This window comes from Chionomys nivalis, chromosome 22 (assembly GCF_950005125.1).
Source record: "Chionomys nivalis chromosome 22, mChiNiv1.1, whole genome shotgun sequence".
NCBI lineage: Eukaryota > Metazoa > Chordata > Mammalia > Rodentia > Cricetidae > Chionomys > Chionomys nivalis.
Window position 1 is genome coordinate 33,721,622 of NC_080107.1, and position 26,590 is coordinate 33,748,211.

Sequence of the window (26,590 nt, forward strand, 5' to 3'; positions counted from 1 at the left end):
GTGAAATAGCTCTGTGTAAGGTGAACCCTACAGTGGTGCAAAGCACAGAGAAGAGCCGGGCAAGGCTCTGTGGACAACAGGGCCCATATACAGCCAACACACATAGCACACTCTGTGGGTTTCCTGAAGTGCTTACCTCTTTTTGCAAAGACTTAATTCTACGTGGATTTGGTGAACCTGTAACTATTATAGCTTCACAAGGCATTGTAAATGAACCCTCTCTGGTGTTATTTCTCCCAGTACTGAATATCAAAGTGACCACTTCCTCATCCCTGAAAGATATTTAAACTAACATTACAATCTAGAGCTCACCCCAAGTTTAGAACACAGGACTGGGGTATTGCTCAATGGCAGAGCAGTTACCTAGTATGCTCGAGGCCCTATACCCAGCAGAGGAAAAATAAAAGTTAAGTTTATGCTGAAAATACATTTAGATAATTGGAATCTTAGTTAAGGTTTCTATTGGTGTGAAGAGATGCCATGCCCTCAGCAACTCTTATAAAGAGAAAACATTTAACTGTGCTGATGGCTTATATTTTTAGAGGTTTAGTTCATTGTCATCATTGTGTGACATGGTGGTGTGCAGGCAGACATGGTGCTGGAGCAGGAGAGAGAGTCCTTACATCTTGATTTACAGGCAACAAGAAGTGGTCTGAGACACTGGGTGGTAATCTTGAACATAGAATGAGATCTCGAAACCTGCCTCCACAGGGACACACTTCCTCCAACAAGACCTCACCTACCCAACAAGGCCACACTTCCTAATAGTGACACTCCCTTTGGGGGCCATTTTCTTTCAAGCCACCACAGTTGGAGTGTCTTGGTCCTTCTGTTGAGTATTGCACCATATCCTCAACCACTCTATCCAATGGCTTAGTACCCACTTGTTACACATCATGCAGTGACGTTCTGACATTCTTGATTAGTTAAAGCAATATTGCAGAGAATCTTAGTCTAATTGTCCTTCTATAAGAGTACCATAAGCTGTACACATGATAAACAATAGAAGTTTATACAAACAATTGTAGTAGCTAAGATATCTAAAACCAAGACAATAGCATTGAGTGCTGAGGGCCCGTTTTCTCCTTCAGTTGACAGTGATGTTTAGCTGTGTACACACATGACTAGAAGAGGTAAGACATCTCTCTTGGTGTTGCTTTCTTTTGTTGTTGTTGCTGTATTTTGTTTTTACTTCCTTTAGTTTTTATATGTATTTGTTTGTTTTGGTGTCTGTGTATGTCAGCATGATTGTGCCGTGGTTTATGTATGAAAGTCAGATGACAAACTGTGGGAGTTAGTTCTGTCCTTCCATCATACGGGATCAAGTCTGTAGGCTTGGTAGCAAGCAACTCTCCCCGCAGCGCTACGTCACTCTCCCCTGGGCCTCTTTTATAAGGGTGTTAACCTTATCAGAAGTGATCTTCTTCATGACTCAATCACTAAAGGCCCCACCCTTCAGTACCATTACCCTGGCCTTGCAACATATGGCTTTAATGGGACATATTCCATCTCTTGATTTTCAGATTGCCTTCTCAACACAGGTCACTTGAAGAGCTACTGCCAGCATGTATATAACATCTTGAAGTTTTAAAAGGACTTTATTAAACTTGTTCCTCTTCATTTGGACAAATTACCTATTTTACAACTATCTGCAGAGGCTCTCTCTACAATCATCCCTAAGAGCTTGCTGCCTGCCTTATCTTTGCTGTTCAGTTCTGATCATGCCTATGTCACTGAAACTACGTCCAATTTGGGTTAAGTCTAAAACATCCCAGAAACCATCATACTTCTTATGGGGATTCAAAGGACATGTACTCGTATGAGCTCCAAGGGCCTGGTTTCCATATGCTTAGCCTATGAGAAAAGTTTGCTACTATCTTTGGAATTGTGTGAACTAAAGGAGGTAGGAAGCCTCATTTATAGGAATCTTATACAACCAACACTCCCCACCCAGCAGATATGTAAGCATGTTTCCAGATGAGAGGATTGCCACCTGAGTAGAGAAGTCACAATATGATACACATATTTCTAAATATGCACAATTAAGATAGGAATCTGTCCAAAAGTCTTTCCAATTTCCTCCCAGAATGCTGCTCTCTCAGTTCACGTAAATGTGCAAGCTAAGACAGAACACCAGACTGCACTCAATGAGATTCATGCTTACTTACTTTTTCTTCATTATTGCTTTTAAGTTGTAGTTTAGAGAACCTGGCAACTATAAATCATTGCTCTCCAGGAAGGATAACAACTCCAGACTCATCCCAAACTCGAAACAGGAGTAACCTTCCTGCCCTTAAATAACAGCCAGTCAACAAGACAATTTGAAATTGTGAGCAGGCTAGACCAGAGACCGAGAGAGGAACCCTTATCTTCATCCCACCGATTTTATTTCGCAGAAGTTTTAAGAGCATGTGAAGGGGTTTTCCCAGTGAAAACAGAATAAAAGTGCCCACTGATGGGCTGTTTTCCAACACTGGCCCCCAGCTCCTCATTGCCACTACTGGGAACTCTTTGCACACAGCCTCCAAGACCAGACCTCCTATGTAGAGCATTTTTTTTCCTTGGAGATTTTTCTTGTTGGGACTTTAATTAAGCTCCTGCCAGGCTTGCAAGATTCTTAATTTTACCTTTCTTTCTTCTTTCTTTCTCTTTCATTCTTATATCAGCCTGCTTGCCAGGGGTCATTTTCCAAGCTGTCACAATTAGAGTAAATGTACCCTATGATACTACATTTAGTGATATTTTAAGTATTTGTTTTTCCAAGCGTCTATAGGAGAAGTTTCCATGCAGGAAAAGATTTTGATCATTCATTCATTCCATTTTACTTTAGATTGTGTATTATAAATGAGAGAATAACACATCAGAGAAAGAAGCTTCGTGGAGAGATGTAACTCATCATTCCGAATGTCACCCATTAAAAGAAATTCGCTTTCACTTAACCCTACCCACTGCTCAGAAGCCAACTGTAGACAGTTTCTGCTGCTGGTGAGGGAACAAATGAGTGAGCCAAGAGAAGATGGTTTTTCAGCTGATGATTTAACACATATTTAATGAAACACAATATTTAATATTTTAGGTTCCCTTGCAAGACCTCTTTGTCTGCAAACAGTGCAATTCTGAAAATATAAAGGCAGGGGCTGGGAGTACAAGAGATGACCCCTTTAAAGCAGATTGCAGAAGAAGCTATTTTCATTTGAGAAAGCTTAAATTTGGTGGCCTTAAATAGATTTCTATCTCTCTCTTTTTTTTTTTTTTGGTCTGAATATTTTGGTTTTAAAGCTCAGATAATATTGCAGGGTGAGATATAAAACAAGCCACCTAAATGACAAAACCTAAGGCTACAGATATGAGCATGGGGCACATATTCCGTTTTTCTGTTGTCATGATCGGCATCAATCTCATTATTGTTATTAATTCTATCACACCCGGCTCCTTTCTGGGGTATACTTACTGATCGCCTCCACAAACCGCTCAAAGAAACTGTAAGGGAAGAGTGGTTCAGACAGCTCCCGGAAAAACATCTTCAGTGCTCCGGTGACAACATGGATGTCCTCCCACTGGCTGTCATCCAAATTCAGCTTCTCTTCTGGGAAAACACGAGGAGAAATGGAACAACTGGTTTTAATGAAACAATTACAAGACACTAATTATTATGTTAATGTTTGCCTACTATCATCAGCAACCGTTAACAGCCTTCTGCACCTAGAGGTTTGGTGCTGTGCATGGGTTTTTTTTTTTTTTTCTTCTCTCGTTTTCTGTAGGAAGGGAACATTTTCAATGGAATGCCATCTGTAGGAATGCAGCTAACAAAAAACAAGGGACACAAAGAGACAGTACCATTGACACAGTATGTCAGATACAGTTATTCCCATAATGCATCAGTATGAAAATTAGCATCACGGCTCTACATGATTCAAAGCTATTTGGTTTTGAGGCCGAGGGGCTAAGAGTTGCCAGCGATGGCTGGCTCAAGGGACCGGCCTGAAGGCCTTGCTGAGCCAACAGGAGACATATGCTAAACATGGCAATAGAAAACAAGTTATTGCTTTACATGTGTTATCCCTGCTATGTACAAGGGAATAATGGCTAACACTTTTTTTCTTGCTTTCTTCTTCTGTTTTTTTTTTTTTTTTTTTTTTTTTTCTTGCCTAAATCTAAAGTCAGCAAGGAATAGAATATGGGGGGGGGGGATATATTAATTCCTTCTTACTGCTTCAGAAACATTTTTCTTCCGTTTTCATCTCAGTGAGGAAAATGTACCCAGCAACAATATTAGACAGACCCCTGTTGGCCTATGCAGGCTATGCAAAGCTGCCAAAATGATAACACGCCGAAGACAAACCACAAATGCTAACCACCTCTTTAGAAACAACAAAAATATTTGCTTGGGAAACCTGAGCGCGTTGCTGCCGTGACAACTTAGGTGCCAAAGCGAATGTTCAGTAGCGAGGGAATGTGATAGGTGATTATCACCCCCTCTTTAACTCTCAGTAGGAAAATCTGGGATCGTTCTCATACAAGAAAGGGATGATGGCTGTCTAGAAGTGACATCTTTACATATAATTAAAAGGAAGCAAGATACGATGACATTTCTGCTAATCTATAGGACAAGCTATAAAGAAACGATTTTTTCCCCCCTGGGCTTAAAGGAACAAAAGCTTATCAGTTATGACATGGAGTTAACTGAAAATTCAAGAATCCTGGTAAAAACTTACAGGTGTTTGGTTAACTGGAATTTTTTCTCTATTTTGATGATGTCTGAGCTCACAGTCACATGCTCCCACAGTGTGAGCTCTATGAATGCCAAGGAGCATTTTGCAACAACAACAACAAAAAGGAAAGGAAAGAAAGAAAAGAAAAGCTGAGAACTGTCACGGTAGGAATTCTCTGCAGGAGCTGTTTTGCTAAGAGTGTTCATATCCTTTTAAAAATATTAGCCCACATCGCTATCAGATCTATTTTTTTCTAATGGACTATCATTTTCAGGGCCTGTGAGTGATGTTCCTGCCCAGTAGTATGTTTTCAAAAAAGTGAGGATGAGGTGGATCTGTTTCTGCCAGAGGGACTCTTTCCCTCTTCCTCTTGATCGTTGTCCCTGCCGCCATCATAACACACCAACAGGACCCACAACAAAAATCAGCAGAGGAGACCTTCTCCCTGCCCTGCAATCATTTTGATTGATTGTATTTCAACAATTAGTCTTTTATTTGACTGCACACTATTGAAATAGGCCGACAGCATCTTAGCAGGCCAGCTTTAAACAGTCAACTGTTAACAATAGCATCAAAAAGGGAGACCTGATGGGGTTTACTGTCACTTTAAAGAACGGGGTTTTCACATTGTTGAAATCTGTCAGATATTTTGAAATGTCCCTCTCACTATGGTGCCACACCCCCTGCGTGCCCTTATAATAAAATCGGTTTTACTCCTGATTAAATCATTTTCTCCCTACCCACTACCATACTTCTCATAATGGACCTGTGTGCTCTACAGCTGGTGTTCTTCCCATGGTACCAATTCTTACTTTATCTTTTAAGCACTTTGCTGCTAAGATCTCATGCAGAGTGCTTATGTTTTGTTAAGAGCTTCATTCTTAGAGAAATAGTTTAACACATGTTCTAAAAATGTTGTACAACTTATTGCTTAAAACACATTTAGAAAATGTATCAGTACTGTAGCTTTGGCATTGATCTTGAAGTGGAAACCTAAACATACACACGCATGCAGGGAAACACATGCACTCAACTTCTCAACTTTATTAGGGAAGTAAAGCATTGGATGGCGTTGTGGTGAGTAGATTAGAGCCTGCTAAGGGGAGACCTTCAGAGAGTCAAAAGGAACATGTTCATATTGGGCAGAAAGCCGACAATAATAACAAATAGCTCCTCAACTTGAGGGCAATGCCATTAATGTTAGTCACTTTCATATATCCAGCAGCAAATTTTAGTGAAGGTGAGGAAGGAGCATTTCAGTAGGCTGAAAAGGAAGTGTGTCGATGGATGAGTGCCACTTCACTGTGTCTGCTTAAAATTTTTAAGCCAGACTACTGTGAATTTGTGTCATTTACACAAGAATTCCTAATATAGAAATATAAATTTAGATATCAGTAGTCATCATTTAGAGAAAAAAATAATTATGATTTGCAAACTTCCATAAGTAGCTCAAATAAACAAAATGGCAAGAGTTGACATTTGTCATTTGAAATATGCTAGCTCATTTTTACATCCAGCATTTCATAACCAACAGATCCCCTGTAATCCAGAGGGTCTTGTGGTAGGGCTTTCAAGGCCATGGTGGCTTATTTAAACATATAATTATACCCAAAGAATCTGCTGTCTCACAAAGTCAGCCCATTCTCAAGAAAAACTGATCGTAACACTTTCCTTGTATTGACAGGCATCATTCAAATACATTTGCATTATCTGTAGGAGCGTTCTAACGACTTTCCCTTTTCAAGAATGTAAGGTATATGAGCAGTGGCACAGCATGCCACCTGAGCAAAGATGATCTTTCTTATAGGACTGTCCTTTGTATTCTGGGATGTATAGGTAACATCCCTGGCCTTCACCCACTCGTGGTCAATTGTGTTCCCAAGGTTGACTATAGAAAACGTTGTCAAACATTCCCAGTTATTTTCCGGAGCTGCAAACTCTTCTTGGTTGACAGGACTATACTGGAGACTAGAGGCTGCAAAGGTCTGTGGACATTCCTCTACAAGCTGAGCTTCTGAAATTAACTCATGTGGACATGGATCCATGGACTATATATGTGTAGACACCATGATTTCCCATATATGAACTTTACAGTTGGTACTTTGTTTTTATTAAAGTTCTTACTACTGTGTGTGTGGACGGGGAGTGGGTGTATGGGTGAACACAGACGGTGGCATGTATGTCGAGGTCAGAAGACTGCTGCAGGAATCGGTTCTCTGCTTCTGCTGTAGGTCTGGGCAACCAAACTCAGGTAACAAGGCTCGTGTGGCACGCACTGAACTCTCTTGTCAGCACTGTAATTCTTAATTACTGACAAAAATCATACCTTTTCTATAACGAAATTCATATATCGATATTCAAACTACTTAAAACAAAAATAATAACTGAAAATTATGTATCACTTAACTTATAGAACACAATGCTATATGTTTTTTGCAATTATATATAATTTAAATGTATGTTAAATTATATATAAGTAGGTAAGACAATGAAGTAGATGTTGGCATGATTATCGGTTTTATAGAGAAGATAAAAAGGACGGGATTAGCTTAAGGAATTTTCTTATGAGTGACAAGGTAGTTAAACTGAGATAAGGAGCCAATACATTTCCACTATGTTTAAAATCATTTTATTTATATACAATTTTGTCTGGCAGAAGCCAAAAGGCAAATAAGTAGTGTGAAGTGCTTGTAGATGGACCTGACTTCAGAACTGGGGACTTTTACATTTTATCTCTAAGGATCTTATTTGAGACTGTGCTTTCATCTATAAACTAACTCCAATATTTAGTAATTCCCCAATCACTGAGAGCCCAATTCTTATATGAGCAGATATAAAACAAACTGGCCATAAAAAGAAACAGCAGTAGGAAACAGTCGGAGATGAACGGATTATTATGTGAAGGGGTGTTGAAGAAACATGATCAAGTTGAAAAAATTACATGGATATATAAAATATCTTTTTTAGGCCTGGCTCACCACGGATACATTTTATATCTATTCATTTGTGTGTGAAGTGAAGACTGTTGGAGAGACAAACGCTGCTTTCAACGGGGAAATGCACACAGCATTTAGAAGTTATAAAGAAACAAACATCCAAGATACAACCATGATGGGCAAGGCAAACAAGGGCTCAAAGGGGAAGATACATCAAGAGTGAAGGCAACGAAAACACCAGTGAATATTATGAACTGTACTAATTGGTTTAGAGAAATCATTTCAGGGTGTTGTGGCTTACCATACAGGGTCAACAATAGCTATACACACTGGGATCTAATGCTCAGGGAAAGTCTGGTTGGTTCCAGGTATCTCATGATTGTTACACTCAAAATCTGTCCTGGGTTCTGTTGACCCTCTACTTAGGGTATTTTAAATACACCCTAGTCAACGGTGTCTTTAAAATATATGATATAATTAAGGTAGATTAAGATTGAGAATCCAAATACTATGAGATTTTTATGAAATCATGAATATATAAGATAATGTTTTACCCAAACAAGGCTGTCTTGAAATGTCTCATTTTGAAGGGATCTTAGTGTAGTTTAGGAAAAAAAAAAGTACTTGTGCATGTAAAAGAGTAAAATCTACTATCATTTCTAAGACAATTCGGGGCCATTTTCCTTACAGTGGAGTCTTGTAAGATGGATCTATGACGGTATAGATGGGAAATGGTGGCCTTCAAGGAAGCAGGAACACTTAAGTGTTTCTGAAGGTTTAATCACCAACTTTCTGCTACACATTTATATGGAATTCTAGAAATAAATACAGGCAGAAGTTGCTGTATCAGGTCTGAACTTAACTAAATCGTTTTTACCTAATGTTGGTTAAAATGTGGCATGGATAACTAGAATTATCTCGAATAGAATAAATGTAAAGTGTAAAGCGACACCTCTTTACATATTTAAAAATCAAATGTTCTTTTTTCTCCCACCCTTTACTTTATAACGCTTTCCATGACATTTCCAAAAGCTCTTTCCAACATTCACTTTCATATCACAATAGAAAAGGGGAGAAAGACAGCCCAGGTTATGGAAAGAATAGCTCTGATTTCATTAATGCAACGATAAGAGCAGATGACACCGTGAACCTGTCATCAAGGATATGGCATCTGCTCCCAGTGCCAAGAACCACGACACAGCCACATTTTTATTGGGAAAGCCTGCTGGGTTCATGAATGTCACATCGTAGATGCCAGAGATGCCTAAGAGGATGAATCTATATATAATGTTTGGCTATAAAATAAAAGTAAAAGGTTAGAAATCCGAGTGACTGGAATGGCCCTGTTTGTCTGTAAATATACAGCTTCTATCTAGGCCACTATATTTAAAGGACTAGATCAAAAGGAAATCAGTTGGGTCATTGATGTACTGAACCTTTCTTGTTACCTTTTCTGAGTGACCGTTCACTCTTATTTCTGGTGAGTTAGACAGGGTCAACATTCTCATAGCTGGTAATACAAACTCCATGCCAAGGCAGCGCCTTCCTATGCTGCCCTAATTGAAGTCCCTTTGTACCACTCACACTGGTTTAAGGCAGAAATGCACTGAGGATATTATCTGAGAAACTAGGACAGTTGGCCAGTTAATCTGTTTGTTCACTTAATTTTTATTATGCAAACAGGGACTGAACACAGACTGGATACTAGTCACTAGGCTGTGTGCTTTCAGAAGCCGCAGCTGGCAGACTGCCTTATGTTCCTCAAAGGAGAGGGCTTTACCAGGTGCTCAGAAACATTGCTAAAGTGAACATTGACCAAGTTCTAGCATTTCACATCGTCTGTTTATCCTCTCCAACACACTCTGCTGACCTTGATGATCAGTAGGACAAACTCATCAGCAAATATACCACCACCAAGTGTACATGATGCTAGCTAGCTAGCTACAGCCCTTCTTCTTTTTTTTTTTTTTTATCTCTTTTTCTGTTCTTTACTTGGTGAAAATACAAAGAAAGGTTGTTTACAAAGCAGACGGCAAGCCCTCACCAGACACCAGAGCTTCTGGCACCCTGGCCTTGGACATGCTAGCTTTCAGAGCTATGAAAAATAGGTTTCTGCTCTTCAAGTTTCCCACTTAAAGGTACTCTGTTAGTCCAGGCTAGAGCACTCATCCTAATACCTATACTCCTTAATGTATTTCACAATATAGAAACAGAAGAGTCATTACCAAATTCCTTTTTATGAAGCTACAGTTACCCTGATACCAAAACTACACAAAGACCCAACCAAGAAAGAGAATTACAGGCCTATATCACTCATGAACATCGACGCAAAAATTCTCAATAAAATACTGGCAAACCGAATCCAAGAACACATTAGAAAAATTATCCATTATGATCAAGTAGGCTTCATCCCAGAGATACAGCCCTTATTCTTAAACTTACACATTTTTGTACTTAGAGCCTCATGCCTGTATTTCGGAATATGACAATTTGGAGATGCCTTTTAAAGAAGTAATTATAAATATAAGGTCACGTGAACTCCAAACATCATGACAATCCAATATGAATGGTATCCTTATAGCAAAAGACTGGAACATATTGAGGGGAAGACCAGAAGACACTGGATTCCAGAGATGCCAAACGGGGATGGATATAGCTATATAATAAATAATGATAGATACTGTGGATGACAATAACCTGGTCCCATTTAGAACTTTGAAACAAATTACTGTGGTTTAATAACATACCCTGTGGAAGTTTTGTAGCCCAAGCTAATATAACACCTAAAGTTTTTGCGTAGTGCACGACAGTGCTGTATTCCTAGATTAAATCCTCAAACAAGATGTTACACTTGTGAAATACAGGATAAAACTGCTTAGATTATTCCAAATAACTGATTATTTATGTTTTAAGAAATAATTTGAAGTCATAATTCAAAATTGCTTGCCTATTTGGACTCAACCTTACTGTTAACGTATAGGATACACTTGGTTTCCAAGGAATAAAATACAATCGCTATTCTCTTACTCAGCTCTTTTTACCCACATATGTTTACTAGAGCAGAAATACAATGTTGTTCTTAAAGCTGGAGCTAAAGAACATTTAAAATTATGTGAAAAATACCAAGTCAAGCCAATAGTCTATGGCCATATCATCTATCAAAAAAAGAAGGAAGAAATTAGTTTGGGATGTGAAATTTTGTACTCTAACCCCCCAAAGACTTTTCATTCCTCATAATTTATACAGAAATCCCCAGGAAACTGCTAAAAGTATTACTTTTGAAATTGGTTCAGCCTATACACAAAATAGATGCTCCAGCCACTTGGCACACATGATCAATTTCATTTGGCCTTTTTGAAGTGGGGAAAAAAAAGAAGGAAGCAAGGAGATAGTAGGTACTTCCTGAGATGCTAAAGTTTCAAAAACCAAAAGAGCAAGTCCTTCATTGTCCAGTAGTGCATTCCAGCAGCCCTTGCTGACTTGTTTCTCTCTACTTTCTATTTCAGCTATACCTTTGAAAATCACTTGAGATGCCCAAGCCATGTACAAAATGTCACAGCATGATACGACATCTCTAAGATCATCTCTTTGAAGGAGACATAGTGATCTTCTACCACACCAAGAGTTGGAAGCAAGTAGATAATGTGATGCTTATTTCCACGAAAGCATCAGGCTTCATTTGGATGAGATAGCAACCTAGCAAATAGGTAGAGAGGGAACTTAGGAAGCCAGTGCCACAGATGGAAAGTCTAACAAGTGTGGCACTGCTCTGTGCATTTTTCATTTACAGTGGCATAACATAAAACATCCTCCCATTACCATAACTCCATGCATAATGTCACCTCGTAAAAAGTGGTGGTTGACATCACCTTTCTCTCTGCGTGTCTAGATACTCTCCTCTTGGCATCTGGAAAGTAGTGCTCTCACACAGAATATGAACACAACGCCAAAAATAAACTGAGTTTTCTTTTAAGTTAGCTCATAAAAACTGATGTATTTCTTGGTGCCAATATGTATTTCTTTAATGCCCTTCTTACTTAGAGCTTTCAGCACTGCTCTTATTTACATTAAGTAAAAGGCCTTTTGTATTCTATGGACATTGTACACAATGATTGTCTTCTCCAAATAGATTCCAAGTTTGCTAGAATTCCATGGATTATTTCCCATATTATAGACTCCAAAGGGTAGAGAATCAGTAGGATAAAATTTAACAGTCATTTTTAACAGCTTGCTTCATGTTGTATCTAAATGACACCATTGCTCATTTGTCCCATCCAGTTCTTGTTATGTTATTTAATATCAACCTATGGGTTCAGTTCCTGTAAATAGCTATGCACAGATAATCTTTCTGTTTCATGTGCATACAGGGATGCTGTTTAACATAGAGGTGTTGTCTCTTGTCAGATGACAATTCCTAAGTTCATATGAGTTAAGGGAGGTTCAGTATGTAATGGACCAGTATAGATCTGCTATTCTTTACCAGCCTGTTAGCTTATATATTAGTCTCTTTGCCAGTGGCAAATGTGCCCAGACTCTAATATAAGACTCTGACTTCTTTTATTCTCCTTGCAATATTTTTGGGGTTTGTTGGGTGAGAAATGGGTGAGAATAAAGACTCACTTTAGAAATTAACTTGTTAATTTAGAAGCTACTCTGGAAACAATCATTCAATGAAGTAGAAGTGGTAAACGAAATTGGTAGAATTAGATATTGCCACTTTGATTTATTCAAGCCATTGTCTCTAGATAAAATGTACAACACTTACCAAACGAAGAGAAAATAATAATTATTTTGCCTAAACAGTATCGATGAGTTTATTTCTTTGAGAGCGCATTTTCTACTTCATATCACAAGAACTCATATTTCCAACTTCATATCATAATCAGAACTCTACAGATATAACTATTTGTGAGATTTACGACACTCACAACAGCATGTGTATTAGACACAGCATGGTTACTGCAACAGTGTTTTTTGAAGCTACAGAAGAAAACTGTCATAATTATGTATTAATATAATTCTTTAAGTCCAGAATAATGAACTAGATTAATTAGTTGATAAGTATACTCTCAGTAGCTAACTGTTTTGGTTTTCATAGATGAAAGGTTTGAGTGTTTTTTTATCTTCAGTGAGGTTTCCTTGGTGAAATGAAACAAAAGGTTGGTCACCCCGCTTTCACCGATGTGGGACATAAAGTTGCTCTGTTGCTCTTTTGAAACTTAAAAAAAGATAACTCACGGAAATGATTCCCAAGATCATTTTCAAAAATTTACCATGAATGAAATAAAAATTTATTTAAGATTGTCAAAGCACTTGATAATCTGGTATTGAAAAACACATAATTTTAAAATAGGAATTACATAATACAGTAATTCAAATACTTTATTATTTTGATTTGATATATGTCATGTATTGAAACAGTGTTGATTGATAGTATATGAAAGCATACATGGCGGGAACTTTGCCTTATCTTCTCTTAGTTATTTAATTTATACACACAGAGAAAACTGAGTCTTAGTTTTCCTTTAGGAATTTCCTAAATTTCTAAGGTTTCCTTTCAAAGACATTTTTTAAACTCAGGTAGTAGTACCTTCTACCACCATTTTTAAGAAACAAAATGTAATTTATATATTCTCCTGATTATTTTTCACTAGATATATCTTGGAAATCACTCAAAACTAACGTTATCTCGCTCTATTTCATCTGCATATGAAGAAGGATGCTTAAAAGAAATCCCACACTAGCTCAGAATTGAGTATAATAGAGAGTTATTTATTTAGGGGTAGACTCACAGATCACAATCTTCTATTAGAATGGGGAACAGCAACCGAATCCTGAAAAAGAGGCCGGATGCATGCTTTACATCGGCATAAATAGATGTGAAAGAGGCCACGCCCAAGTGGGCAGGTAACTTAAAGGCTACTGGCAATAGGAATTACTACAGCATGTGTATTCATCTTTGCGGATGTATAATGACTCACTTAACAAGTCATAAATCCCATGATTGTGCAAATAGTTTTGTACTAACATAATTTGATATCTATGTCAGTATATACTACCCATGTGAGTAGAGAAAATACCTAAATGGTTAATTCCTATATTAAAGTTTGTATGTATATTTAAATTTAAATAGGCTTTGCCAACTTGCTATTGGAGTCATTGAGCTAATTTCTATTACATCACAATGTTTGAGACCATGTGGACCACTGGGATGTATGTTATCACTGCTGCCTATCACTCCTCTCTGATGTCCATGATGAAGTATACCTGTGAATAAATAGTTGAAAATGTACAATAACAAGTAAATACAGAAAGATCTAAATAAAGATTTTTCAGTAATAATACATATAAACTTTGTTAAATACCAGAAGAGATTCCTATAAAAATCTTCTTTTTATAAAATTGTGTATAAAGTTTATTATTAAGAAACCTAAAAATTAAAAATAAGTAAACAGATCCAAGCTCTTTATAGCTTTGTAGATTTCTATACACTTAAATTAATCATTTGGCACAGAAGCTGTGTAGTGTTACCTTGAATTTTACATTTTTACTATCAAATATTGTACTTATTTACCACCAAAAACTAAAAATCCATGAGAGCTAGAACTTAAAAAACAACTAATTTTATATCATCTTTTATAAGTCATGTCAATTGTCTGTATTTATTGTGTGTGTGTATGTGTGTGTGTGTGTGTGTGTAAAATTTTCATTATTCATTCTTCTTTCGGTCGATAACTAGGTTGATTCTAAATTGTTTGCTATAGTGAAAAAGCATAAGTAGAATATGGTGCACACATCTTTGTGGAGTATGGAGTTCTCTGGGTATATTTCTAGGAATAAAATGCTAAATATTTTGGTCTTTTTTAAAATATTTTTTTGAAAACTCTCTAAACTGTATTAGTTTGTACCTCCACATACAGTGACTAAAGGCCCCTTTCTAGCCCCATCTTCTCAAACATTTCTTGTCAGATTTGGTGGTAGGCTTTTTGATATCTATAAATTAAAACGGCTCAACAGCTTGCATACAACTAATGTCTACTTGATATATAACAGCAATATCCTATGAATGATAGAATTCATTTTCTTTGCAGGAATTGTTAATATTTGAGAGATAAGAAACAGAAAAACAAACAAACAAATGAATAGACAAACAAACAAAAGGAAATGGTATATTGGAAATGGAAAAATATCAGCATTATTCTCTCATTGTAAGCCAATATAAGCATTATAGTATAAGATCAAATAAAGTATTTAGGTGGACATATTTAATCATTAAGCAATTTCTGAACACCTAGTAAGTGTCAGATGTCCTACTAAGTGGAAGAAGTATGTGTAGGAGAAAGCAGAGGCTGAAAGACATACAAGAAGATCTATAATCTCTGGAAGTCACTAGAATTTTCTGATTCTTGTTAGTGTTTCTATTAAAATTGTACTGTTTTGCGGAAAGAGTTACTCCTTTTAGTTTTATATCTGCTTCATTAATGTAAATCTATGCTCAGCTCCTTTTAAATTAACATCATGATGATGGTGATAATGACTGGGTAAACTCTCAAGAAGAACGGGTCATCTACAGCTTGCTTTTCTTTTTTTAGAAAAATATCTGCAACCGTCTCAAGGTACCTTTTGGCACTAAGATTTCCCTGCAAGCAGTGCAGACAGGTTTGACGCATATAAAAATGTCTTGTTCTGACGGAAGAAGAAACAACTTACTTAACCTAGCTTGACCACACACTCTGATGTTGGAGAGCTGAGGAAGCCAGGGGAGAAAACAAGTTTTAACAGGCACACTGATGCTACAGACCACCTAAAGTCAGTGAGGAAGCTAAGGTCGCAATGCCCTGTGAAGTTCAGGAGCAGAGAAGTCATGCACACCAGTGTTGGAGAGCACAGGAGGTCCTTGCAGTAAGCTTTGAATCAAATGTAAGCCAGCACAAGCTTTTGTAACTATGAGAGATTTTAGGCTTTCTTCTCTTCCAACATAAACAAATCTGTGACCGATGGTCTGAGTTTTTTGGTCTGTAGCTGTGAAGCAAATCATAGTATACACTGATAAAGCTGACTCTTCCCTGGCTTAGATTTATTTATTTTTTTATTATGATATTTCTAATCCTAGCATGATAATTCTACCATTCTCTACAAGCGTTACTACTCATTGGAACCAAATTGTCTATCTATGTCTGTCCCTCAAAAACTTTCTTATCCCTGAAAGACATTTGTTCTGATTAATTTTCCTGTCCCCAGAGCCTAGTACCTGCTGCATTCCTTTTATTAGTTCCGAAAATATCTTTTTGCAATCCTTCATCAATCTTAATTTAACCTCTTCTAGCAGTGATACTATAAAAATATGCCAATGAAAACAGACATGTGTATATTCACAGAGCATGATGAACTGTTCTTTTCATCAGGTTAACTTTTCATAGAATTTAACCAGTGCTGAAGACATGTAAGCCATTAAGTCACATATTCTTTCCTCTATCAATTATTTGAAATCAAATTTTATTCTAGTCTTGTTGCTAGTGGTGGAACTTAAAGATGCAAAAGTATGTAGAGTATTTGCTCTTACATATATTACAATATACAAGAAATTTAGGCAAATTGATAAAATAACAGCACAAGGAAGTTATATTTCGTGTAGACTGTTAAGGGAACATAGAAGGTGGCTAGCCAGCTTCATCTGGGTGGTGGCCAGAGGGGATTTTGTGCATGAAGTCTTACATTGTAACTGTTTCAAAGAAGAAAATATTTGGATGGAGGAATATGGGCTGGGAGAGTCGACAAGACATAAATGAAGATGGATCCAACCAAGTTGAAATAGTAGTATGTCAAAGACAGAGCACAACACATTGGTAAGTCATGGGCCACTAGAGAACACAAAAAGATAGGCTCCATATCTCAAGGTATCGAGGATTAAGAGGGAGGGAGAGATGCGGTAGAGTAAGAAAACCCTGAAAAGGGAAAACATGCACACGAGTAACATTGTACAGACCAAGCAGATTATATACATAAATGCGTATAACAACAATCAATTAAAAAAAAAGAGGTCATCAATTGAAATAAAGAAAGAAGGGGTATATGGTATGGTTTGGAAAGAGGAATGGGCACAGAGAAATGGTGTAACTGTATTATCATCTCAAAAATAAAAGAGATTTTAAAAAGACCTGAAAGAGTCTGCATGACCACAGGTAAGGAGTCGTGTCCTAAACAGGAACTAGAGCCACAGGGTGTGGCGTGGGATAAGGTGAGTGCGTGTCTGGAAGGTGAATGGTGAGACTGCTGGGCATAGCAAGGTCATAGCTTAGGCAAGAGAGTGCTGGGCATAGCAAGGACATCATAGCTTAGGCGAGAGACTGCTGGTCATAGCAAGAACATAGCTTAGGCAAGAGAGTGCTGGGCATAGCTACCTTGGAAAATAATTTTGAAGTCATAAGGGAGGAACACAAGGTGTTTTTCTGAAGCTATAAACTACAAGACATCCAGGAAACTGGTGGCTAGCAAGGACAAAAGACTAAAGTTCAGAGACCATTACTGAATTTAATGCAAGTTCAGGGAAGTCAAAGTATTTCATTGTGCAGGCATCTGTAAAGACCTGCTGGCAGTTTGAAAATGAGAACCTGTTTGGAATATCGGACCAATGATAAGACTTCAATGGTGCTTTCGTGTCGTGAGCCAGTTTACTGATTCTACAAAGGGGATTTACAATTAATTGGATTATGCTGGTCTCCGCATGCTGTTTAAACAAAAGAAAGTATGAAAGTGCAACGGTTGCTAACAGGTCATATCTATCATCAACCATGGCATTTGCTCTTTTACTTACCAATAAGATTAATTTCTTCTTTGCAATCTTCCAATTTGAAGTCATTTTAATTATAGAGTTTAGAAAATTCAAAGGGAAAGACAAACCTACTTTCAATGTATTATTAATGATTGACCTCATTTTTATTCATTTTTATGATGAAGGAGAAATAAATTGATGGTTTGTTTATTGTTTAGTAGATTTTTTACTTTCTTAAGATCCTTTTGCAATCTTTCCTCAATCTCAATTTAATTAAAAACATTTTTTTTTACTGGATTTCTATAAAGAGCTGAACTCAGAGTTACTTCTGAGCAGTCACAAAGATGTTATTTCTCCTTCCAATGAACTTAATATATAGAGAAGGAGTTAGACCAACACCTCTAAACATCATTATGTCTGAGCAGAGTGTTCCATTAAAGATATGAACTGTTCTTCTTCAAGGACTGAGGTCCATGGTAAGTCGATCATGCTCTATGTATATGAGCTTATAGGCAGGACAAGTTTGACTCTGAATTATTAAAATAAATAATAATAAAAGGAAGACACAAAGCTGAGAGGGGTGTCAGAAGGATCTGGGAGGAGTTAGGGAAGAATGAGATCACAATGAATTTTATGCATGTGTGAAATTATCAAAGAATTAATAAATCCATTACATTTAAAAACAGAGGCAATGGATTATGTTGTCATAATCCATTAGGCTCATTTTAAAGAGTTATATACAACCTTTAAAGTATCAATACTTTCAATAGATCAAAACTTTACATACTTTACTATTAACAAAAAAGATGTGACTTTCTCAAAAACAGTAATAATTGTGCACACCTCTCAGGCATTATTCCAAGTGTTTCTTTTGCTATTTATTTAATACTTATGTTAACATATGTTTTATGTATTTTTGTGACAGGGAAACACAGGTCCAATGATTAAACAATTTGTCCTAATTCATTCAGGCATTTAGTGGCTAAGTCCACGTAGCCTCACTTCTTTTGTGTTATTGCCTTAATGTGTTTTTCAAAAGTCATCTTGAATTGTGAATTTAACCTACTCTTAAAAAGATGAATTCTTTAAGACACCGTTAAGCCATGATGACTCCATACTTTTGGTTTGGAATACTGTTTGTTTTAGCTAGTGTTACTATTGCTGTGATGGCACACCATGGCCAAAAACAACTTGGGGAGGAAAGGGTTTATTTATTTATTTGCTTACATTTCTACATCACTGTTCAGGGCAGGGATGCAAACAGAGCAGGAATCTGGAGTCAGGAGCTGATGCAGAGGCCTTGGATGGGTGCTGTTTGCTAGCTTAGTCCTCATGAGTTACTCTTATGCATATGCAACCAGCTGCACAGGAACGGCACCACCCACAATGGGCTGTGTCTTACCCCATCAATCGTTGATTTAAAAAGTGCCTTACAGGCTTACCTACAGCGGGATCTTATGGGAAGCATTTTCTCAGTTGAGGTTTCCTCCTCCCAGGTGACTCGAGGGGTGTCAAGTTGACATGAAACTAGCCAGTACACTGCCATTATAAAGGCCCCTTTTTCCCGTCTTGCTTTTTAACCTGCCTTTCTGCATTCCATGTGATCACATGGAATCACACAAAAGAACCCAGCCAGGTGTTGGTGCCTTGGTATTGGACTTCCCAGCTTTCAGAATACGGGGCCAATACATTTCTGCTCATTAAAAAATTTCCGCAGTCTATGACATTCTGTTACAGGTGTACAACATGAACTAAGACATTTTGACCCTTAATTCATTGTAACACCACAAAGTATATTCTTCCCACTAGTGGCAGATGAAATGTGCTCTAGGAAATCATACAGCCAATAGCCTTCAAGTTACCTGCCCACTGGGGTGTGGCCCCTTATACTATTTACTCCTGTGTAAAGCATACATCCGCTCTGCTCTCTTTTCCAGCTGCGGGATTCAGTTTCTGTTCTCTGTTCCAGCAAAGGATTCTGATTTGTGAGTCTACCCCGAAATAAACAACCATCTGTTATTCTCAATTCTGAGCTAGTGTGGGATTTCTTTTATGCGTCCTTCAGAAAATGACTCCTGGGCAAAGACTTGATCATGATGTATATGCCTTTGATGGACTGAGATGAGTTAAGAAGGATATGCTAAACCCAAGTTATTGAGATATATTCTGGAATCCAGGCAGCGGTAGCGTACGTCTTTAATCCCAGTACTCGGAGGGCAGAGGCAGGTGGATCTCTGTGAGTTTGAGGCCAACCTAGTCTACAAGAGTTAGATCCAGGACAGGCATCAAAGTTACACAAAGAAACCCTGTCTCGAAAAGTTTAAAAGAAAATCATGTAGCCTTGGATCAGTATAATGCGTCACATAGGGTGTTATTGAAAATGGAAATTACAAAGTTGTTCAGTAATGATATCTTACTGAGTCTGGTATCTCTGTGGTATAATGGTGGGCTCTGGTGTAACAGTCCTCTGGGCAAATTAGATGCCTGCCATAGTCAGAGAAGCAATGATCTACAGAACGATGGGAAATGGATTAAAATTTGATTATTGGCAAGAAGGCTCTCTAAGGTTAGCATGAAGGCAGGTCATAAAAAATCAAAAGGAAATAGCTTGTTAAGGGCCAGTGAAAGTCTCAAGTATAACCAGAAGTTATATGTTCCATTAGAAATTAGGGAGCCCTCAATATTTTGGAGAAAACAGCACTAATCAGGTTGTATATTATGGAGATAAATCTATTTGAAATGTAAAAACTTAGTTGGAGGTAAGAAGTAGAATTCAAAATGGCCTAATGAAGAAGAAGTCATAGGGTTGTCAGGCAGTGTTGGTGCATGCCTTTCATCCCAGCATTCAGGAGGCAGAGGCAGGAGGATCTCTGTGAGTTCGAGGCCAGCCTGGTCTACAAGAGCTAGTTCCAACATAGGCTCCAAAGTTACAGAGAAACCCTGTCTCAAAAAACAAAAAATAAAAAAACAAAAACAAAGCACACAAAAAAACAAAAACAAGAGAAGGAGAGGGAGAAGGAGAAGGAGAAGGAGAAGGAGAAGGAGAAGGAGAAGGAGAAGAAGAAGAAGAAGAAGAAGAAGAAGAAGAAGAAGAAGAAGAAGAAGAAGAAGAAGAAGAAGAAGAAGAAGAAGAGAAGAAGAAAACACTGTAGGAACACTGGTGTGGGGCCTTCCAGTTTCAAGCTGGTGTGGTCAAGGGAAGAGGACATCAAGCTAAACTCTGCTGTGTGTAGCCAAGAGTGCCGCTGTGTTGGCACAGTCATCCCCGATACCTGGAAAGGATTACCTAGCATTTTAATTTCATTCATGTTGGGTCTTTTGATGGATAATAAGTTTGGACTAGAGATACTGGTAACGTGTCTATGTCATGATGGCAAGTAGACATAGGGAAATTTGGGCACAAAGCCCAAGGAATACAACTCAGACACATGAATTTGAGAATTATCAGGCATGTGAAATCTAAACTATAACAGCAGAGTTGCAATGATGTCGGCCACAATGGTTGCCAGAAATCTTTAACGTTTATAGTGTACCTGCCATGGTGCTTGGCATTGTACACACACAAATATATTGAAAGCATGTATAAACCAAGCTAATTTTTGTTATTTGAAGAGTTTAAAGGTACAGAGACATTATCTTCTCCACGTTCCCAAAAGAAGCATTACAGCTACATTTTTTTTTAACCCTGATCTGTCTCATTTTCAAACTAGATTGTAAAGCTACCTGAGCTGCATTGTTAGAAAAAGTTACTTAATATAGAAAACAAGAAAGAGAAGACATCACTCGCATTTAAGTCTTGGCAAGGAGAACATAATTATTCTATTTAAGTTTATTTTCAAACTTAACTTATAACATGACTACTCAAACATGGACAGAAGAAGAACTTCATCAATGGACATGCCAAAATGGATGGGGAAGTCCATGAGGCGTCTGCCTTATGAAGAACTATAGGTAATCAAGGAAAACTGGGAGTAGGAGGGCCTGTCTTCCCCACAGAAAAGCACGCTAATTGGTTGTATGGTGCTAAACGGTCAGCCCTAAAAACATACATACAAGTAACATTATTGGAACCAAACTGGGGATATTTAGGAATATATGTGTATATACAAATATGCATGCAATAATATTTAATGAAAGAAGAGGCCATGAATTTGAAGGAAAGAGAAGATCATATGAGGAGTTGTGAAGGGTGGAAAGGCAAGGGAGAAATAAATACTATGAATTTAAAAATAAAATAAAAATTAGCTTACAAAGTAACAAAGGAAGACATTTTCAAATGGGATTTCCATTACATATTTCATTTTTTGGTTGAGTCCTTCTTTCCAAAATTTATTTATTCCTCCCTTCCTTCTTCCTTTCCTTCCTTCCTTCCTTCCTTCCTTCCTTCCTTCCTTCCTTCCTTCCTTTCTTTTTAGTTTTTTTGAAACAGGGTTTCTCTTTGTAACACTACTGGCTGTTAACTTGCTCTGTAGACCAGGCTGGCCTCAAAGTCATGAAGATTCACTTGCTCCTGAGTGTGGGATTAAAGGCATGAACAAGCACTACCCAGTCCCAAACTATTTATTAACTAAGACTTATAAGCAAACTTCTTTAAAGTATGCCATTAAAAATAACAAGCCATGGGGATTCCTGTATTAACAATGTATCTACAAAGCTCAAAGTAAGGACAAGCCAGACTGGTTGATCAGGTAAATTCTGCCCACCTGTCACAGACTTTGTCTCCAGCACAGTGATGTTTATCTTAACGACAATGGGCATTGTGCCTGAGAACTGCTAACCCAAGCTCTTGAATGTGTGGAAATGAGACCAACACTGACTGTGTGCTTAGAAAAACCCACCTGAAGTTCAGAGCAGTGAAATACATCAGTTGTTTCCTAGGCACAATAGTGAGTCTGAGAATCCAGCTCAACAGTAGTTTGCTAACCAGTTGGTCAAGTAGAGATAAACCTGTCAGATTTTTAAGCCTCTGCTTTAGTTCAAGAAGTGTAAGAAGGCAGCATTAAACTATGAATCTTGGTTAACGGCAGAATATGATTTTAGGAATAAAATTTTTTAATTTTCTGAAAATGTAGGTTACAGATCTTTTAATGAACAGAGCTATTTTTAAGAGACAGAACAGCCGTACATTAATTTGAATGCATGATATGGCACAGTACGCATCATTTATAGATTGCATTTACATACTAAATACACCTTTGTCACACATTTTAAAGAATAAGTCCTCCATTCAGCCATTCTGGGGCTTAACTTCATGGCCACAGCCTGATCCACAGAGCCTGAGCAATGTTACCTGTAAACTCAACTATAAAGAGCCCATGGCTTTCAGTCACTCTTGGCATCCATTGCCCTATCCTGCCCTACCAGTTCCCTTTCCTCTTGTTTTACTTTTTAGTTTTGATTGATGCATAATAATAATTACACCAGCAGAATACCTGGATGAGAGACCATTAATCCCTCAAGGACCAAAGCAAAATTTTGCCTTTCCAAAATCTTGCCTAGAGTAACCCATGACACCTCAGGTCACTCTCTATAATTCCTCAGATGGCTTTTCAGTAAATGGATGTGTTTATTAGTTATGGGATCAACTTAAAAGTAAAGCTCCAACAGTCATGATCGTCTTACACTGGCCTCTGTTCTTCGCTGTCTTGCAGACACTTCTCACTGACCTAATGTGGAGACTGTCTACCATGAAATCCATGCAGTTCAGTGTCTGGGTACTGAGAAGGGCAGAGACAGCGGAGAATGGATGTCAGGTAAGAAGAAGACAGGACATGATAAGCAACCCCAAATCATGTCGCTTTAAATCTGAAAGTTCAGTAGTCTAGAGAGGCATTCTATAATCTCAAAACAGTATACACTGGTTAGGAATCTTGAAGAACAATTCAGAGTAGGTGGGGTGCGGTGGGGACAAAAATCATTTGTTTGTGTCCATCTTTAACATCTTTAACCCAATAAAGAAACACATGTGTGTACATTTATTCTATGCATAATTATTGGTCTAAATACAGATGCCTTCTATGTTAAGGGAATATGAAACTCACAAAAGCATGGCGATCCCTACTTCGAAAGCTTACTCCATTCTTAATGTGCCTTGTTGTGCCCTGATGCTGTTGAACCATTAAAAGGTTGATGTGCAAACACAAAAAGGAAAATTAGAGTGAGAATGGAGCCAGTAGAACTGCCCACTTCTTAGATTTCATTATGCATCACTCTCCAGAATGTCCAGGCATAACAAAACAAACTACAAATTAAAGGGAAGGTAAGTTGACTGTGGTTTGCTAAATTTGGGAGACAGGAAAGCTACACATGTAAAGATACACTAGACACATACAGACCAAACAGAATAGTGAAATTGTGTAGTTTACGGAAAACTTAAAATAAATAGATTTACACTTCCCTTTAGATCCAGAAATACACGAAAAGTTGCAAGGCAGCCCACAACAAAGCAATTGACAAGAAAGATAGCATCTGCTTTTCTGTCTATTCAAGCTGAAGTTTTTCATTTGGAATGCAAGCAGTGCTTCCCAAGTTAACATAATTAACTCATGACGCTCCTGAAACATCATAATATAAGATACAGATGGAAACTCAAAGCTGAAGAAATGTCAGCTCAGTGCGTCAGGATGATCGGATGATCACTTCTTTTTTTTTTTTTTTTTTAAATGAACAAACCATAATGCTAATTAAAACAGGTGTTTTTATTTCAAACCCCTTTGCATGTGATGAAATTGCAACCAGGGTTATTTATTTATTAGTCTGCTGTGAAACATACATCTTAGAAGAAAGGGGATCTGCGAAAACAACAAAGTAAAAAGATGAAAAGGATGGCACTCAGCATCGCGTTCTGACACAATAGAGGACCAGTCGCTCAATTAGTTAGTAATTTCCGTGCGACCACTTGACAGAACCTACTAATTGTTAATCTTCCACTAACTATTGCTTTACATAATTAATTATATTCAAATCAAAACAACAAAGACATGTGGGCCAGTTGCCCTTTTGAGAATTTTTTTTTTTTTTTGTAAACTGCCTCTCCTTACTGCGTCCTGACAATATTTCTAGGAAGCAAAGATATTAATCTCACAGGCGAGCACACATTAAAAAAAATATATGAGCAGAGTCTAGTCTTTTACCTTTCTTAGAGAGCGAGCCCTGTAACTGTTCTACTCCACAAAAGACAGATTGACAGCCACAACAGAAAACCCCCAAGCTACTGACTCATCCCACAAATCCATCCTTGAAACAATCAGGAACAGCCCAAGTCCTTTGAGTTGGGATCTTTCATATTAATTGAGAACTGCATAAAATCCAGAGCAACCCATCTAGGGGTCAAGCATCATTCATCATGAGTTGAAGTGACATTTTCAACCCTTCATTTTGCAGCTGCTGAGAGAGGAGGGGGAAAGGTATTCTTTAGAAGGAAAAAAAAACAAGGCAGAGAGCACAATCCTCGCTCTATCTGTGGAAGAGAATACAAGGTTCCTCTCTGTCAGCGTGATAACACGCTTAAAGCTAGTGATGTCATTCTTCCCTAACCTCGGAGTCACTAAGCACATGGCAGCTGCATTCCTCCACTTAGGAGTTCTGCTGGAGCTCAGTATGAACCATTTTAGATGTAAATGAAGCCCTTCAGCGGGGTTGGAGAACACAGTTCTGTGAGCTGAAATGATGACTTATATCCAAATCGCGTTTTGTTTCTGAGAGATTGCAACTTGTTAACAAGGCTGTCCTTGTTCTAGTGGCATCCCTCAGGGCAGAAGAGAAATTCTGGGAAACTGAGGGTGATCACTTTTGAAACTACAAAACAGCATTCCAAGACCGCGTAGCAAATGTACTGGCCAAACTGGGACCTCTGCCGTTCACAATAAAAGATCTCTCCCTCTTTCTCCTCTGTGGGATGCTTGCTTTTCTCTGAAACAGAAAGGTCAAGACAGGAAATGGGAGCAATTAAAATGAAAAAGCAATCTGAAACAAAATCCAGAGAGCTGGTATTTAAATGACCAATAATTCACAGAGCTTTTGATAATGCAGAGATGTTTGCTAGCCCCTTAGACATGTCTGGATCCTAACTTATCAGGGGTATTTGCTCTAGGAAGGAAAGTTTCTTTGGCAAGGGTTCTGAGTACAAAGATAAGTGTTATGAAATCCACCAGGAACAGAGCAGGATCTGGCCGTTTCTGCCAAAGAAGCCTCTCCAGCGAGCCTGTCTTTGAAGTGTCCTCTCAGATCCTGTGCTACCTGAGACAGCAGAATTTTGGCACTCACCCTGCTGCCAAATTTGAATACTCAGCGAAAGCATGTGCGCGCTAATTGTTTCCGATGTCTAGGCAAATGATTTGGCAACTTTGGCCAACATTTCAGAAGAATTCAAAATCACCTTATGGAATCTTTCAGAGGTAGTTATGTACACACAAATCACGTATGTAGTTATAACTTTGTATAGTTATTTCAAAAGCGAAAGCCTCTAGTATTTTTATGGGTAGTAACGTTCTAGATGCCATTTAGCCACCACATTTGGGGAGGATTCTGTCTGCACAGGGGTGAGGCACATGGTGAGGGAAGGCGCATGGCCATGGCAGGTAAGAGCAGGGTCCTTTAGCTTTTCACACGTGGGGAGTGGTCCAAACTTCAGGTTTGACCTGAGAAATGTGCACAGTTTTAACTCCCCTCTCTGGTACTGAAAATTTCTTTACAAACTAGTAAGTTTGGGTGCCGATGTCTAACAAAAACAAACAAACAAAAAACAGAGGGAGTTCCCACGCAGTGGTTCAAAACAAGATTGTCATAAACTGCTGATGTCTTTCCCATTTCATTTTTAATTACTTCGATATGGGCTGGGTGCACACGGAGATGAAGTTGGAGTGTTAAAGAGATAATTAGCTAGATGTTTTAAGAAATAATTTTCGCTGGGCTACCAAACAAATGGGAACAAATACAGTCATAGAGTATCCTGAGGTAGAGGATCACAGAAAATAGAATCACAGAATATACTGAGGTAGAGAGTCCGAGAAAATATAATCATAGAACATGCTGACTGAGGTAGAGGGTCAGAGATAAATAAACAGCCTGATATTCAGCATCTTTCTAAATAATCATGACAAACTGGAAACGCCTGTCTGAGTTTCTTCCTTATTTTACAGAACAAGAAACAAAGGGTCTGTAAAATAGAT

The 26,590-nt window shown here is 38.0% G+C and overlaps 1 protein-coding gene across 1 annotated transcript in view; it reads right to left on the minus strand.

Annotated features, from left to right (window-relative positions):
• Window positions 1–26,590, minus strand: part of Arhgap15 (Rho GTPase activating protein 15) — a 598,323-nt gene that overhangs the window by 127,373 nt on the left and 444,360 nt on the right. Inside the window, exon 12 of the mRNA XM_057755169.1 lies at window positions 3,452–3,586. Coding sequence (XP_057611152.1) covers window positions 3,452–3,586 — 135 coding nt within the window. The remainder of the gene's footprint in view (window positions 1–3,451; window positions 3,587–26,590) is intronic.